The following is a 16871-nucleotide window of genomic DNA, read 5'->3' as shown; positions in this document are numbered from 1 at the left end:
AACCCCTAATTCTATGGGTATCATAGTTTGTAATTCATCTGATACAAAAGTCTTAAATTTGAGGTGAAATTCTATGTTCGAGATCTAATTATAACAAATTTCTACTATAATCAAAGAAACGGTTGAAATCATTTTCGAAAAAAATTTAATTTCAAAAAATAATCAAATACTTGTTCAATGTTAAATAAAAATGGTTTAATGTATATCCCTTTTAATGCCTTCTTGGTCACTACTCGGTAGTCGGTACAAAATTGACATTATTAGACAATAATCATGAATTGAAACTCGTTTAATCTATCTCTATTTGTATTCTACATTTTAGATAGTGCTACATTGATCCTCCATGTTTGTTGGAGCACTGTACATTAGGAGTACTAAATAAGATGATGACGTAAATTACAAAAACGACATCCTAGAAAATTGTAAAAGAATTTTTTGTATATTTTTTTATTTTTTGGCCCATTTCGTATTTTTTAATTAATTTTAGTGTTAACTTTTTTTTAAATCTCTTTTTAATTTATTTGAATTGTTTTATTTTTTCTTTAATTAATTGTAATTTTAATATTTATAATAAATATCAAATAAAAATAAGGAACAAGGGCATGACCAAAAAATATACAACTCAATTTATTACAAACATTTATTATTGAATTAATTTAATTTGATAAATATGTGATATTTTTTGACAAAGAAAAATAGGCAATATTAAATGACATATCACTAACAAATTGAAAAAAAAAACACACTCAAACAATAAAATAAACACAATTTTAGTTCATTGCAATCATGACAATACACTGGTACTCTGGAAGTTCGGACGGTGAATTTCCTCCCAAGAACTGTCCAAACGGCGTAAAAGTCCCGTTGGAGGCATCCCTCTTCGCTACTCTTTTCTGTCAATTTTTTTTTTTGCTCTTTGATCAAGTATGCACGGAATGACGCACATGATGTTCATTTTTAGTATTTTATTTTCTTCCTTAAGGCCGTTATCTCATTCATTTGTTTTTCAACATCAATCAGTTGTTGTCGATGGACTTTAACATTCTCATTACATTTGGTCATGGTGAAAAAGTCCTCCAAGTATTCTTCATTAGCTTTTCCTTTGGCTTTGGCCTTTGCCAATTGGACCTGCAATCAAAGTGAGCGATAATCACTAGACATGTAGGAGTGCTGCATGATATCACGACATCTATTATAATGCATAATATGATTATTGAAGATGAAAGGGACGATGATGTGTCAATGACAAATTATCGCGAAACACCCACCCCAGATGTTGAAATGGCACGTGACATGCATACCTGTTTCAAGAGTTTCTTGCATGCCATCATCAAATAAAAGATAATTCTGTGAGACGGGTCAACCCTACCCATATTCACAATAAAAAGTAATACTCTTAGCATAAAAAATAATACTTTTTCGTGGATGACCCAAATAAGAGATCCGTCTCACAAATACGACCTGTGAGACCATCTCACACAAGTTTTTGCCTATTTTAATCAACTAATTATTATGTGTTGGACATTTCAAATTGGATTTTAAAACAACGTAAATGGGGCAGTTTCGTTTACATTCAGGCCGTTATGATGACCAAAAAGATGACCCAAAAAAAAATGTATTCAAAACAATACCATTTGGTACCATGAATTAACAATGACAAAAATTTATGTGAGACAGTCTCACGGATCGTATTTTGTGAGACAGTCTCACGGATCGTATTTTGTGAGACAGATCTCTTATTTGAATCATTAATGAAAAAATTACTTTTTATGCATGAATATCGGTAAGGTTGACCCGTCTGACAGATAAAGATTCGTGAGAATGTCTCACAAGAGACCTACTCATTAACAATTTACTCATCATTGTTAGACATTTGACCCATTTCTACAGTAATTTGTCTTCCATATTCTTATAATTTCAATTTGTTATCTCCAATTTAATCGGTCATATTCAATTACTTGATACTAAAATAATTAAAAAGGAAACACTTAATCCCATTTGATGTTCCTTCAATCCTTCCACATGTTGTGTTTTTTTTTCCCCTATTTCGTATTCGAAATTAAAAAAAAGTACTTGTTTGATTGTAGGGCTTTAAACGAATCGAATCGAATCGAATTTTATGAAATTTTCAGTATTCGAGCTGGAGCTCGAATTCGAATAAACATATTCGAAGCTCGATTCGAAACTCGAACTTTTATTATTTTCGATTCGAACTGAGGCTCGAGTTCGAATTCGATTCGAACTCGAATAATATTATATATATATTATAATATTATATATATATATTTATTATATATATATATACTTAATAATATTTTATATATATATACTTAATAATATTTTATTTATTTTTTAAATATAATGCTAAAGTTCGCGAACAGTTCGCGAACAATCGAACAATATAATTTTAGCTCGAATTCGATTCGAAAAATATTCGAACATGTTCGAGTTCGGCTCGAATTCGATAATTTCGAATTCGAACCAAATATTATTCGAACCGGCTCGAAAAATTTGTGAACGTGTTCAGTTCGTTTACACCCCTATTTGATTGTTATATTCACAAAAACTCCTAATGTTGCACCACTTTTATCATTTTGTTTTAATTTTTTACTTAAAAATATTTAAAAATGAACATTAAAAATAATCCAAGTTAACCGAAGACCTATTTAATTCGGTCCGATTATTACATAGATGAGTATGTCTCTTGTGAGACGGTCTCACGAATCTTTATCTGTGAGACGGGCCAACCCTATTTATATTCACAATAAAAAGTAATAATCTTAGCATAAAAATTAATATTTTCATGGATGATCCAAATAAGATACCCGTCTCACAAAATACGATACGTGTGTATGTCACAAAATGACATGTTGATGTACTTTTCAACTTGTGTGTACCATACGAGTCCACTAGATTCAACGCAACAATCAACATGTAAAGCAACAGTCATATGTGGTTTATTCCTTAAACCCAACTGGAAAGATTCTTTTTTCTCTCTTTACTAAGAATGAGCTGGAAAGATTTTTTATTTATTTTTTCTCTTTACTAATATAATTTAATCAGTCAATCAATATATTTTAGGAGACTCGCAACTTTCATAAAAACTATGTTTTTGGGAATTTTTTGTTTCAACTTGCTTACTGTCCTATTTGCTCTTCCCCTTAATCCATTTGTCACCAGGTTTAGATACAAATATTTTTTTGTCATCATTTACTTTCTTTATAATAAGTTTTCTTTGCAATATTTATACTTTTCTGCATATTGGTGATGTTTCTCGGCTTTTTTTTTTTTTTTTTTTTCATTTTAGTTGTTGTTTGAACAAGTTCTCGGGTTTTTACGTGGTTTTTATGGTAATAATTATCGATTTGCCACTCGTTTTAGTGTGTCATTTTGAAATTTATTATCGATTTTCGACTGGTTTTTAGTGTGTGTAATTGTATAAATGTGAATTATTTTGTTTGAATTTATAATTGTCTCATTGCTGCCTTCTTTCAATTTCCTACATGTTGAAGTTTTAGTTTTTCTTTCAAAATACTTGTGTGACTTAATTAATTCTTGTGGCTAGAATTACGTAAGAGAAACTGTCGTCATCTTGATGCTAACTCATGTGTATTTTTAAAGAGTGAAAGGTAAGAAAATAACTGATTATTATTATTATTTTAATTGCCAAGACAATGTATTATCAACATTAATATTCGCTCGAAATATCATATTTATGTGACAATTTTATTTTACTTCAGTGTATTTCGTGTAAATTAAAGCACGCTACAAGAAAATTTGAGTATATATTTTGATGGAAACTACCAGTGTCTTGATTCTACTTTGTGTGTATTTTGGATGAGTGAAAGTTAATAAAACAACATATGACCATTATTTTTATCGAACAAGTACAAGACACTAGCAATTAAATTATCGGCACAAAATAACTTGCTTCGGGCTCAAAAGAACCATAGTCTGGTACAATGGGTATGCATTTTGGGTATATTTCATAGATTTAAGCATATACACTGAGGAAAACAGTGGTCTTCTATTAAACTCAAATTTCTAATTAATTAATAAGAGTTAAAAAAAACTTTTTACCGTGATTTTTATCTAATAAGCACGAGACACTCGCAACTAAATTACCGGTATAAAATAGCTTACTTCGATAATGAAAAACCCAAGTCCGGTACAATGGGTATTCAATTGGTTACATAACGTGAAAATTTAAGCACATATTCTGAGAGAACCATCGTGGTATTCATTTAAACTCATTGCCTACTTAATGAATAAGAGTTAAAGAAAAGGCCTTCTTACCATGATTTTTATCCAACAAATACAAGACACGAGCAACTAAATTAACGGCACAAAATAACTTATTTCGGGCACAAAAGAACCCATGTCCGATACAAATGATATGCAATTGGATACATAAGGTGGAAATTTAAGCATATATTTGGAGGGAACAATCATGATATTCTTTTACCATGAATTTTTGTCTAACAAGCACAATCAACTGAATTACCGGCACAAAATTGCTTACTTCGGGCACAAAAGAACCCAAGTCGGTAAAGTGCGTATGTAATTGGTTACATAACATGGCAATTAAGCATACATTCCGAGGAACCATCGTGGTATTATTTTAAACTCATATGTCTAATTAAATAATAAGAGTTAGGGAAAATAACTTTTTACCATGATTTTTATCTGATAAGCTCAATAAACTAGCAATTAAATTAACAGCACAAAATAACTTATTTCGGGCACAAAAGAATCCAAGTCTTGTACAATGGGTATACAATTGGGTACATTAACATGTAAAGTTAAGTATAATTCTGAGAGAACCATCACGATCTTCTTTTAACTCAAATATCTAATTAATGAATAAGGATTTGGAAAAAGAAATTCTTACGTTATTTTTTTCTAACAAGAACAAGACACTAGCAACTAAATTACCGATACAAAATAGCTTATTTCGAGCACAAAATCCGGTACAATTGGTATGAAATTGGGTGCATAACGTGGAAATTTATTCATATATTTTGAGGTAACCATCTTGATATTCTTTTAAACTCATATGTCTAACTAATGTATAAGAGTTAGGAAAAAATAACTTCTTATCATGATTTTTATTTAATAAACACAAGACACTATCAACTAAATTATCGACACAAAATAGCTTATTTCGGGTACTAAAGAATCCAAGTCAAATACAATGGGTATGCAATTGGGTAAAATAACATGAAAAATGTAATAATGGGAAGAATTTTTTTTCCTATTTCTTACTGATTAAATAAGCCGACAAGCCTAATCAAAACGAATTTAGCCACAATATGAAAATTATTTCTTGTGGTACTTACTTGAGTGACACAAAAGTTATTAAGAACTTGTTTAACTACCTTTTTTTAAGAATCGTTTGACTAATTTTACTTATTAAATATGTGTGAGATTTATTTAACACCATCTCGACGATTCCTTTTCTCTTTTTTTTTTTTTTTTTTTAACTTAAATTTCAATGATTTATACTCCATTCAAGACATCCTAATTTGATTTACTTAAATTTCGTTAATTTGTACTCCATTTAAGGCACACGGTACCTGAAATGACACGAGTCCACCATACGACTTTACCAGATTCAACGCAACAATCGACATGTAAAGCAATAGGCATATGTGGTTTATTCCATAAACCCAGCTGGAAAGATTCCTTTTTCTCTTTTTACCAAGAAGATAAAAACTTGTGTGAGACGATCTCACGGATCGTATTTTGTGAGACGGATCTCTTATTTGGATTATCCATGAAAAAATATTATTTTTTATGCTAAAAGTATTACTTTTTATTGTGAATATCGGTAGGATTGACCTGTCTCAAAGATAAAGATTCGTGAGACCATCTCAAAAAAGACTTACTCTACTAAAAAAGAGCCGGCACCCAGCCTCCTTCCCATTGATAGCTAATAGCTATTGCCCACATGCCATTATTTTTTTAATAAAAAAATATCAATGGATTTTTTATAAATAAATAAAATTATATAAATATGTTCAAGCTTAAAATTTTATGGGCTAATTTTATTGGTTGGTTGAATTATTATGTGGGATAAAACATGAGAACCCTACAAAATACGAATTATAATCAGCATTTGTTTTGTCTCCCACATTATTGAAAGTGACAGGTCAGATTTCGATTATATATGTTATTAGATATTTTGATATGTAGGAATGTGACGGATAGACAGAGAAAAATAGATTCGATATAAATTTGATATTTGAAAAGAAATATACATGAAATTTTATTTTATATTGAGAAAAAAAACATTCATCGTTTTATTCCGGTTTGGTCCTCCGCTCTTCTCAATGGAGTGAATTGGTTCACCAGCTTGTTTTTAATTTAGATTTAAATATCCAAATCCATGGATTTATTCTTAGGAATTTTAAATTTGTATCATTATATTTTAAAGAATGGATGATTATAGCTAATTACTAATAGTAAAATGGCAAAAATTTGTGTGATACGATTTCACGGGTCGTATTTTGTGAGAAAAATCTCTTATTTGGGTCATCCATGAAAAAAATATTACTTTTTATGCTAAAAGTATTATTTTTTTTATTGCGAATATTGGTAAGGTTGATCCGTCTCATAAATAAAGATTCGTGAGACCGTCTCAAAAGAGACCCACTTTAATAAAATTAGTAAGTTTCGTGTAAGACGATATATTCATTTTTACTTTATTTATTTTTACCATCAAAACAAAACTTTTGTCAGAAAACATAATATTTGTTCATGATTCGTTTCTCAAACTTATTACTAGAATCATTTTTGTAAGATTGGAATCATCATTCCACCATCTTTTGTATTACAATTAAATTAAGCAAAAGATAAGACAAAATCTGAATTTGAGAAATACACAAAAAAAGATTTTTTTAAACTGTAATTCAATAATTATTTTTTAAGTGATCGCAAACACCTCCTAAATAACTAACTTGGATTTCAAAACTGTTTATTTTTAAATTTCGAATCTGATCAATAAAATTCATACCAAAATACAAAGTTAGAACTTTAAATAGCATTTAAGTTCATCAAATAATACAAAAGGTCAAAATAATGGCATCACATTTCAAAATTGTAGCACTTTAATGCATAAGCACTAAATTATATCTCGTAATCCTTCCGAATTTGGGAGAGAAGTTCTAAACTTGAAATTTTAGGGTTCCAGAAAAAAAGGAAAAATTGTGATCACATCAGCAACCCTAATTTTGGCAAAACAATTCAACTGATGTTGAAATAAGCCCAAAATTCCAGCAGCTAGCTAGCTATATACAATCGAAGCAAGAATTATCCAACGAAAAAGCTAGGGGAAGAAGAAAATTGAGAAATTAATTTACAAAATTGGACGAACATTACGAAGTTTTTTCACAATATCCCGATTGATCAACGATTAGATTCGGTGAATATTGACGCACCGAACACGCCACCACCTGCGCCCACTGCCTCAATCTGTTCTTCACTGTCTCCGGGCTATCACCTATTTTTAGATAAGAATCTTCAGTTTTGCCAACAGAAATCGAATGATTAACTCAGTAAATACGGCCATTGATTGAATTTTACCTCGATCTATAAAACTAGAGGTGCCTCCGACGGACGACAGCATCGAATCAGAGTCGGAAAACGAGGCTGAAGAAGACCGAGACAGAGAATTGCTGTACTGCCTGTTCACGGCGTGGTAAAACCCAAGCGCCGGAAAGGTAGACGAGAGCTTCGGATCCAAATCCGGAGAATCGAAGTTAAATCCCAACTCGAAGCAGGCGCGGAGCTCGTCCAAGTCATCGTCCGTGACGCTGCGGCCGCGACGGTGTCGATGATTCCTGCGGCGATTGTTCCAAACCTCGTCGCGGATGATATCCGGGGACCACGAATTCTGCTTGTGCAACGGAGGAGGATCTCCGAGGCTGAGGCGTGGCGGCTCTGACTGCGACATTTGGTGGGGGGGGGGGGGGGGGGGGGGAGGGAGCGCCGCCGTGCGGAGCGGAGAAGGGGTCGGGGGAATTTAGATGGGAATTATTTGTTTTATTTGGGGCGGAGCGGGATTGGTGGGGATAGGGGATTTGTGGTTTATATAATGGGGAAAGGGTTATCAGTCTTGCTGAGTTGTACTCTTGTTAGATCCTACGACGATAGTGGGTCCCATATTATGAAACATTTTTATTATAAAATTAAAATAAAATAATAATATTTAATTTCTGATCATTAGTTTGCAAATTAATCTTTTGTTTTAAAGTTTTTAGAAGAATAATAATTTTTTCTTTTCTAAAAAGTTTCATCGAATACATGTTTTAATAAGCATAGTCTTTACGACTTAAATATGACAAAAATTATTATGAGATGGTCACATGGGTCGTACTTTTTATTGTAAATATCGGTAGGATTAACCCGTCTCACAGATAAATATTCATGAGACCGTTTCACAAAAGACCTACTCCTAGAACATACAACAACAACAAAATATGCTTCAAATAAAAAATTTCGAAATAAAACTAAATTTGATGTCATCGTAACTCGCTTATATATAATATATTCATGAGTTCATATATATTGTAAGCTCTACGCATTTTGAGATTAATTAACTTAAAAGATTTGGTAAAACCTCTTAAATTCGAGACAAATAAGTAAAATCTACATCAAATCTAAAATTAAAAATAATTAATATTGCTGACTACAAATTTTTCAAGGTTTTGAGGTTTGAAATCTTAATTCATCGGTTAACATATCCAAGAAATAATTCCAGACATTTTGATAACTGTTTAACTTTCAAATTCAAATTTGAAGTGTAATTTATTAATTTCAAACTTTGGTGCATTTACAATTCAGGAAAATTCCCAAGTGTAATTAAATTTTGTTGGCTCCCTCTCCAATAATATTAATTAATTAACGATGACGAATTAGAAATTATAATACTTAATAGAATATTTGCTAATCTGTCGCCTTCGATTGGGCTTTATTTTTAATACCTTGGATTATATATTTATTGGTTTCAATAAAATAAAATAACCTCCGTACCCATAAAACCAGTGCACTACTGCCTATTAATTGTACATTTTAATCAAATAAATTATGATTTTGAATCCGTGCCACATAAAATGGGATATCTATTGATTGTATGTATAATTTTTTATGTTAAAATTAGTTTTCCTTGTCACGCGATGCAATTTAGATCACACAAAGCTCGTTGTGTTAAAAATATTAGAATTTGGAGAAGTAAATTTTTTTCAAGGTTTTGAGCTTTGAATCTGAATTTAGAGTGTCGCAAGTCATAAATTCTTCATATATCTGTTTTATTAAAGCTGATGACATGAGAGTAACCACCTAGAAAAACACCAACTTTTTCTTTCAACTTTACTCTTATATGATACTAATATTACATTTTTGTTTTTTTTTTAAAAATAAATTTCAACACACATTTTTATTTTTATTTTTTTTATTTCAACAATTCAAATATTAATTTAGTCCCTTCATAATTTCTCAAATTTCACTTTAATTTATCGATAATGATAAAAAAATCGTATACAGACGCATCGCGTGTGCAGAGTAACTAGTTCAAGTTGATTTTGAGTGGAGTTTATTACCTAATATCCGCTCAACGTGCACACCTCTCGTTCATCGTTCGCCGTCGACCGTCGCTCCTAGCCTTGAGTTCTTAACTAGAGTAGTTCGACCTTTTTCCTTTTGGGCTGATTCGGCGCAAGAGCTTCTTTAAATTAATTTTGGACCGCTTAAATAACAACTTTTTGAGTAAAGCTTCTTACACGGCCCAACTTTTAACTTGACAAATCTAAATGGCAAATCTCAAAATCTTCAAGATAATGTAAAATAAATCACACACAATAAAAATATATATTTAGAGGTAAAAACTTGTGTGAGACGGTTTTACGGATCGTATTTTGTGAGACAGATCTCTTATTTGGGTCATCCATGAAAAAATATTATTTTTTATTCTAAGAGTATTACTTTTTATTGTGAATATCGGTAGGGTTGATCCGTCTCACAGATAAAGATTCGTGAGACCGTCTCACAAGAGAACTACTCATATTTAAATTACAACATAGAATCAACTTTTTGTTAAAAAAAAAGGGAAGAAAAATTAATAAAATAATATGCAAGAATGCACAAGGCTCAATGTTGAAAATTTAAAAGTCCGTGGATAACATGTGAAACCTGCAGCAAACTCAATTTAACACAGATAATTGCTTCCTTAATTGAGTCAAAATCATAGATTAACTTCATAGGATAGATAATAATTGGTGGGAACCAATTTATACATGATAAAGTGGACTTCGGATATTGATAAACTAGTAAATAATATCTTTTAATTTTTTATTATAAATTATAAAACCAATGAAAAAGATCACATAATGAAAATTCGGTGAAAGTAATAAGTAATAGGCAAAAATTTGTGTGTGACGGTTTTACGGGTCGTATTTTGTGAGACGAATATTTTATTTGGGTTATCCATGAAAAAATATTATTTTTTATGCTAAGAGCATTATTTTTTTATTGTGAATATCGGTAGAGTTGACCCGTCTCACAGATAAAGATTCGTGAGACCGTCTCATAAGAGACATACTCTAAGTAATAATATCTTGAATAACTAACTTTACATTATGACAAAAACTTGTGTGAGACTGTTTCACAGGTCGTATTTTGTGAGACGGATCTCTTATTTGGGTCCTCAATGAAAAAATATTAATTTTTATGATAAAAATATTAATTTTTATTGTAAATATCGGTAAGGTTGACCCGTCTCACATATAAAGATTCGTGAGACCATCTCACAATGATACTCTTACTTTATAAGACATTAAAAAATTATTATATATATTTATTTCATCCAGCAACATTTGATTCCTGTTATCGATATGGTTTATTTTATCATTTCTGTAAGAACCAAACAATGTCTAAATAGACTGAGGGAGTGTTTGGTTGGCAGGATTAGGGGGTATTATTTTTTTTATCCTGCCTAGTCAGCTGTTTGGTACGCGTGATTATTTAACCAAGTCAATCACTCCTATGAATAATTAGGTTATATTAGGTAGGTTAACCTCATCCCCTAGGATTATTTATCCAACTCTTAATACCTCATATTTTTCCAATTTTACCCCTCTATTATATTCAAACTCACCACCACTTCCCGCCACCGACCGTCGTCGCCGCCACGACCGCCGCCGGCCTACCACCGGCCGTCGGCCGATTTTTCCGGCTGGCCGTTTCCGGCCGCCGGCCCCCGCCGCCATTGTCGCAGTCGTCGCCGCCGCGAAGGGGAAAGGCAATTTTGTCTTTTCATCAAAAAATTCAAAATTATCCTACACTTAAAAATCTTACCAAATATAATATTATTTTACACCATATGTTACAATCATACCACAATCATTTTTTTCATCATTTACATACTAATGATTAGTTTATCATATCCTTCTAACCAAACGTAGCCTGAGAATATATATATATATATATTAGTACTCGTTTGTTTGAAAACTCCCTTAAAGTCTTTTAAATGCAATGGCCTAGGCTTCACGTGGACAGTGAACTCAATAATTTTGTCGAGTGGATCCTAATTAAATAGATATTTAGATTTCCATGCACAACCAAAAAGCTTTAGTCCCCCGATCTTTTAACAATTGGGATTCATTAAAATAATCAAAAGAATATCATTATTGTGACACAAAGGAAAGCAAAAGTTGGACAAGTTTTATATTTTTTTACCTTACACTATCCCTTATGTTGAAGCATGTGCTTGGGTTATATTGAATCCGATTCAATGGGAGTAAAAGTAGCTAATGCTCCCACTCTGTCTTAAATATAAGGGTTTTTTTTTTTAAAAAAAAATATCCATATTTTCTATAAAATCCCAAACTATTTATTATTATTATTGTTATTTTTTTTAACATTGATAACACGCCACCATTACTTATTGTGCATTCTAAGTAAACTTAAAATGTCAACACAGTAGTTTACAAATTACGCTGATCAATTAAACCACACTAGATTAGTCTTATATGACATACTCAAATTAAGATGATAGATTAAAAAATTGAACATGTGAATTTTTAGTAGGTGTCCAATAAACCTTTAACATCCCAACAACTCACTTCTGAATCATATTCCAACCTAATTATTGAACTAAAGCGGTTTAATTTCTTTTCACCTAAAACGTTTCCGAAAGAATGTTCAATTATTTGTGTGTTTGGAGACAAGACAGCATGAAATCTCTTGTCTGATTTCTTTGTTCGGAATTGGAATATATACACAAACAAATGCCTATGAATAAATGAGATGGTCCCTCCCACGTACCGCAACTAAGGCAATTTTATGCACGCCACAAATATTATAATGTATCAGACAAATATATTACTACTTAGCATAATCAATATCATTTCATTTTAATATAATCTCATCCAAATTTACATAAGAGACTATTTGAGGGAAAGATGGTTCCTCCTAGTTACAAATAAATAATAAAATTTCCTAAAATTGATGTTGCCTAGCTGGAGAGCACGTGCGAAGGAGAAGTGACTTCACGTGCGCCGTTGGGAACCAAAAGAAAGGCTAGTAAGCTGTGGTGGCAATATCTTGCCCGGTTGACCAAAGACAAAACAGTGTCCTTCCGCCTACCCTACAGCCACGGAAATTGAAAGGCTATAGTCCTTTTGCATTCAAACCAATTAATATCAGTCCTCTTTTTCTTTTTCTTTTTTTTTTTAAGATTAAAAGATTATCATCTATTCAAGTTGGTTAGGTTTTGTATTCAACTAATTAATGGCGTTGGTCATACCATATTACTGTAAATGTACAGTGGTTGAATAGTCGTACACCCAACTTACAGGTCAAAGAACAGTCCTAATTACATCAGAAGTTGGGTCATTTTAAGCCTCACGAGTCACAATCTTCAACATTATTGGGATATATTTTATCTTAGCACATTCAATAATTGTGTGGTGCCTGAGTTTAATGGTTGTCTGCATGCATGACATTAGGTTAGTTCAATGTTAGGTGGAGTGGGTACCCAAATCTAAGCAGATATCTTTTAATCACCAATTTAGATTATTTTTAGGGGGTCGTGTGTGTAAATATCGAGTTAGTGCATTTAGATTATTTTTTCAAAAGAACAAAATCACATTTTCATATGACATCATTTAAGGGTTCTTTCCTATATCATCTGAGGTGATCAATCCATATAGTGTGACAAAACTCCAACAATTGGATTGTCGAAAATACGTATGGATCTCTCGTATGATATAAGATTTTCACATGGTCTAATGATGTTAAAGTATGGAATAACCTCGTTTAAAATAGGATGGTTCATAGGTAAAATATGGGACAACAGATAAAAGACATTTCCAATTTTTAACATTTTGCATGATTTTGGAAAGTTATGTTTGGTATCCTAAAATTTAACTACTTCGCTTCCATTTCCGTGAATTGAAATGTGTAAACAAGAAGTTGGAACAAGAATAGAGCAGCAAAATGGACCAACCAAACTAGCCAAGAACAGAAGAGGTAACATAATCAAGCTCAAAACAAAAAAAAATCATTTATTTATTTATAATCATTTCCATTCCCGGTGATGTAAACAGGAGATAGGAGGTGGAGGCCACACACCCACACACATTCCCTTTGACCAGCCTACCCCACCCGACCTTAAACTAACCATGGCAGAGTAAATAACCACACGTGTGGTGGATGGATACATGTAGTACGAGTTGGTCAGAACAAAAAACTGAGAAAATGTCCCTTTGTTCCCAAATTCTTTATATATAATCAAAATCCCACGACCCAACAAAGAAGAAAGAGAATTCGGAGCCCCCACTGCATTTTTGGCATTAATTGTTCTCTCGCTGCCTCTACTTCTTGTCCCTCTTTATATTTTCTTGATTCTTGATTTTTTCCTCCGAAAAAAATTTGTTTGTTGTTTAGAAAACATGCCTGTTGGTTTGGAGCCGTTGGATGTAGGCGTGCAGATTCCGTCTTACTTCAGGTGCCCGATTTCTTTAGAGCTGATGAGTGACCCGGTTACCGTTTGTACAGGTCAGACGTACGACCGTTCAAGCATTGAATCATGGGTGGCAACCGGGAATACGACGTGTCCGGTTACCCGGGTTCTGCTAACGGATTTCACGCTTATTCCGAATCATACTCTCCGGCGGTTGATTCAGGATTGGTGTGTGGCGAACCGGTCCTTTGGAGTGGAGCGGATACCCACTCCGAAGCAGCCTGCGGACCCGGATTTGGTTCGGTCTTTGCTGAACCAGGCGTCGTCCGGATCGGCGGCGTTTGGAGTGAGGGTTTCTGCTTTGAGGAAGCTCGGAGGACTCGCTCGTGACTCGGAGAAGAATCGGGTGGTTATTGCTGCTAGTAATGCTCGGGAGGTTTTGCTTTATATGGTGTTTGCCAATGTTCGGTCGGATTTATCGGAATTGAGTCACGAATCGCTCGCGGTTCTGTCGATGTTCACATTATCGGAGGCGGAGTGTACGTACGTGGCAGCGGATTCGAGTCAGTTTGGATACCTGGTGAATCTACTGTTCCATTCATCGATTGAAGTTCGAGTAAACTCGGCGGCCATTGTAGAGAATGTCGTGGCAAGGATAAGATCGCCGGAGCTCCGATCTCAAATCAGCAGCTCAGGAGAGGTGTTTGAAGGCATTATCGCTATTTTAACTCATCCACGAGCGTATCCCAGGGCGCTTAAGATCGGAATCAAAGCATTGTTCGCTTTGTGCCTGGTGAAGCAGCACCGCCACAAGGCGGTGGCAGCTGGTGCAGTGGACGTTCTGGTAGACAAGCTGGCGGTGTTCGAGAAATGCGACGCGGAGAGAGCGCTGGCTACGGTCGAGCTCCTCTGCCGTGTCCCGTCCGGCTGTGCCGCGTTTGCGTCGCATGAGATGGCGGTGCAGTTTCTGGTGAAGATTATACTGAAGATCTCCGTCCGCGCCACAGAGTACGCCACCGGGGCCCTACTGTCGCTGTGCTCGGCGTCGGAGAGAGCTCAAAACGACGCCGTGGCTTCCGGCGTGTTGACCCAGCTGGTGATGTTGGTCCAGAGCGATTGCACGGCGAGGGCGAAGCGTAAAGCTCAGATGCTGCTCAAGTTACTGCGCGACTCATGGCCCGATGATTCCATCGCCAACTCGGATACTTTTCCCGGAAGCGACGTCGCACAGCTATGAGTCCACTATATCAATTTTTAAATATGATTATGCCTATTTTTTTTTATTGTAAATATTTTTCAACGGACAATTGATAATATATACTCTTTTATTGAAAAATTCAAAGAAAAACACTTTTACGTATATAAAAACTAAATTAGAGAAAATTCAATCTGTATAATTCTTTATATTCCAATTTTAAAATTATAACATAAGCTGAAAATCAACAAAAAAAAAAAACATAAACACAATCGTTAATATTATTATGTTTCGTCAATGTTCGCGAATTCGATCATCCGATTTATTTTAAAAAAAAACCTTATAACGTATTGATGAAAATAAATTATAGGCTGGTTGTGTGTTGTTTGGCCATTGTTGAGAAAGGAGACAATATGTGGTGTGAAGTAGATAAAGATAAGGGACATAATATAATGTTAGGCTGTGAAATTATTGTCACATCATTTTATAAATTATGTTACCTAAATATATATTAATGTTTGTATGTGTGGTGTAATAATTAGAAGATGTATGCATGTCAAATAAGATGATTGATTGGGCTAAAATTTTATGGTTGAGCTTGCTTTGACGGGAATGATATTGCATACAAACCGGTCTATTAGGTGTATAACTTGCTCTCGACCAAGTGTGGCCCTTGTGTCATATATTTAAATACAAACATATTATACGTATGCCATATATATTTATTAGAGTAAGTCTTTTGTGAGACGGTCTCACGAATATTTATCTGTGAGATGGGTCAACCTTACCGATATTCACAATAAAAAGTAATAATATTAGCATAAAAAGTAATATGTTTTCATGGATGACCCAAATAAGATATTCGTCTCCCAAAATACGACCCGTGAGACGGTCTCACACAAGTTTTTGCAATATTATTAAATGATGATATTTTGTGACGGGCTAACTTAGTGTATATATGACAATAAACAGAGACATTTTTTGACTTGTGATGAATGATATATGTTATAAATATAATATTGGATGAATAAAGATGTGGAATTAGTTAACGTCTCATGTATGTTACCAAAATTTAAAATATTATTAATCAAATTTTACAAAACTAGATTAGGAGTACAATTAATTATCCTAATTTCATTTAGGATATTCTTGTCAATTTGTTTGCGCGTATAAACTTGAAAAATTTAAAAATCTTTAAACAAAACAAGAGTCCTAGTGGGACAAATATACATTGCCTACTTATGCATATGTGTGTATAAACTTTCCAGGTTGTAAAATCTTGTCGGAGTACAAGGAATTTCGGAGTGGTGCAGACTTCCGGCAACCTCCATCCGCAGGTTTAAAGTCGTTTCCAAACAATGGCTTTATTTGATTTCAAGCCCTTGTTTTCTACGTATGTATGCTTCCTGGGCATAATCGTTGTCTATGCACACTACAAGAATTCCACATTCAATCACACTCAAAAGACAACGGTTTTATCAGAAACCATTGTCTTTTTCCTTTTAACAACGGTTTTAACGAAAACCGTTGTCTTTGTGAATTTTTTCCTTGTCAAAGTGAATTTTTTCCTTGCCAAAGAAAAACTGTTGTCTTTGATGATTCAACGACAACGGTTTTAGCAAACCGTTGTCTATGGGCGTGCTTTTTGGCTGCTAAGGTTGTCTTTGTGCTGGTTTTTTATTTAGCTAAGACAACGATTTTAGTTAAAACCGTTAT

At 33.4% G+C, this 16871-nt stretch overlaps 1 protein-coding gene across 1 annotated transcript; it reads left to right on the top strand.

The window, feature by feature from the left end:
• Positions 1–13601: 13601 nt before the first annotated feature.
• LOC142527922 (U-box domain-containing protein 26-like) lies at positions 13602–15259 on the top strand. Its single transcript, XM_075632916.1, has one exon. It carries the CDS (start codon positions 13950–13952, stop codon positions 15195–15197), a length of 1248 nt encoding a protein of 415 aa, XP_075489031.1. The 5' UTR covers positions 13602–13949; the 3' UTR covers positions 15198–15259.
• Positions 15260–16871: the final 1612 nt, after the last annotated feature.

The sequence above is a fragment of the Primulina tabacum genome, chromosome 15 (genome assembly GCF_025594145.1).
Source record: "Primulina tabacum isolate GXHZ01 chromosome 15, ASM2559414v2, whole genome shotgun sequence".
In the NCBI taxonomy this organism is placed as follows: Eukaryota; Viridiplantae; Streptophyta; class Magnoliopsida; order Lamiales; family Gesneriaceae; genus Primulina; species Primulina tabacum.
Note: the sequence above shows the minus strand (reverse complement) of the source record. Positions and strands in the feature narration are given on the sequence as shown.

Bases quoted from the DNA above. Each gene is read 5' to 3' on its own strand.
- LOC142527922 (XM_075632916.1), top strand. From the start codon at position 13,950: ATGCCTGTTGGTTTGGAGCCGTTGGATGTAGGCGTGCAGATTCCGTCT.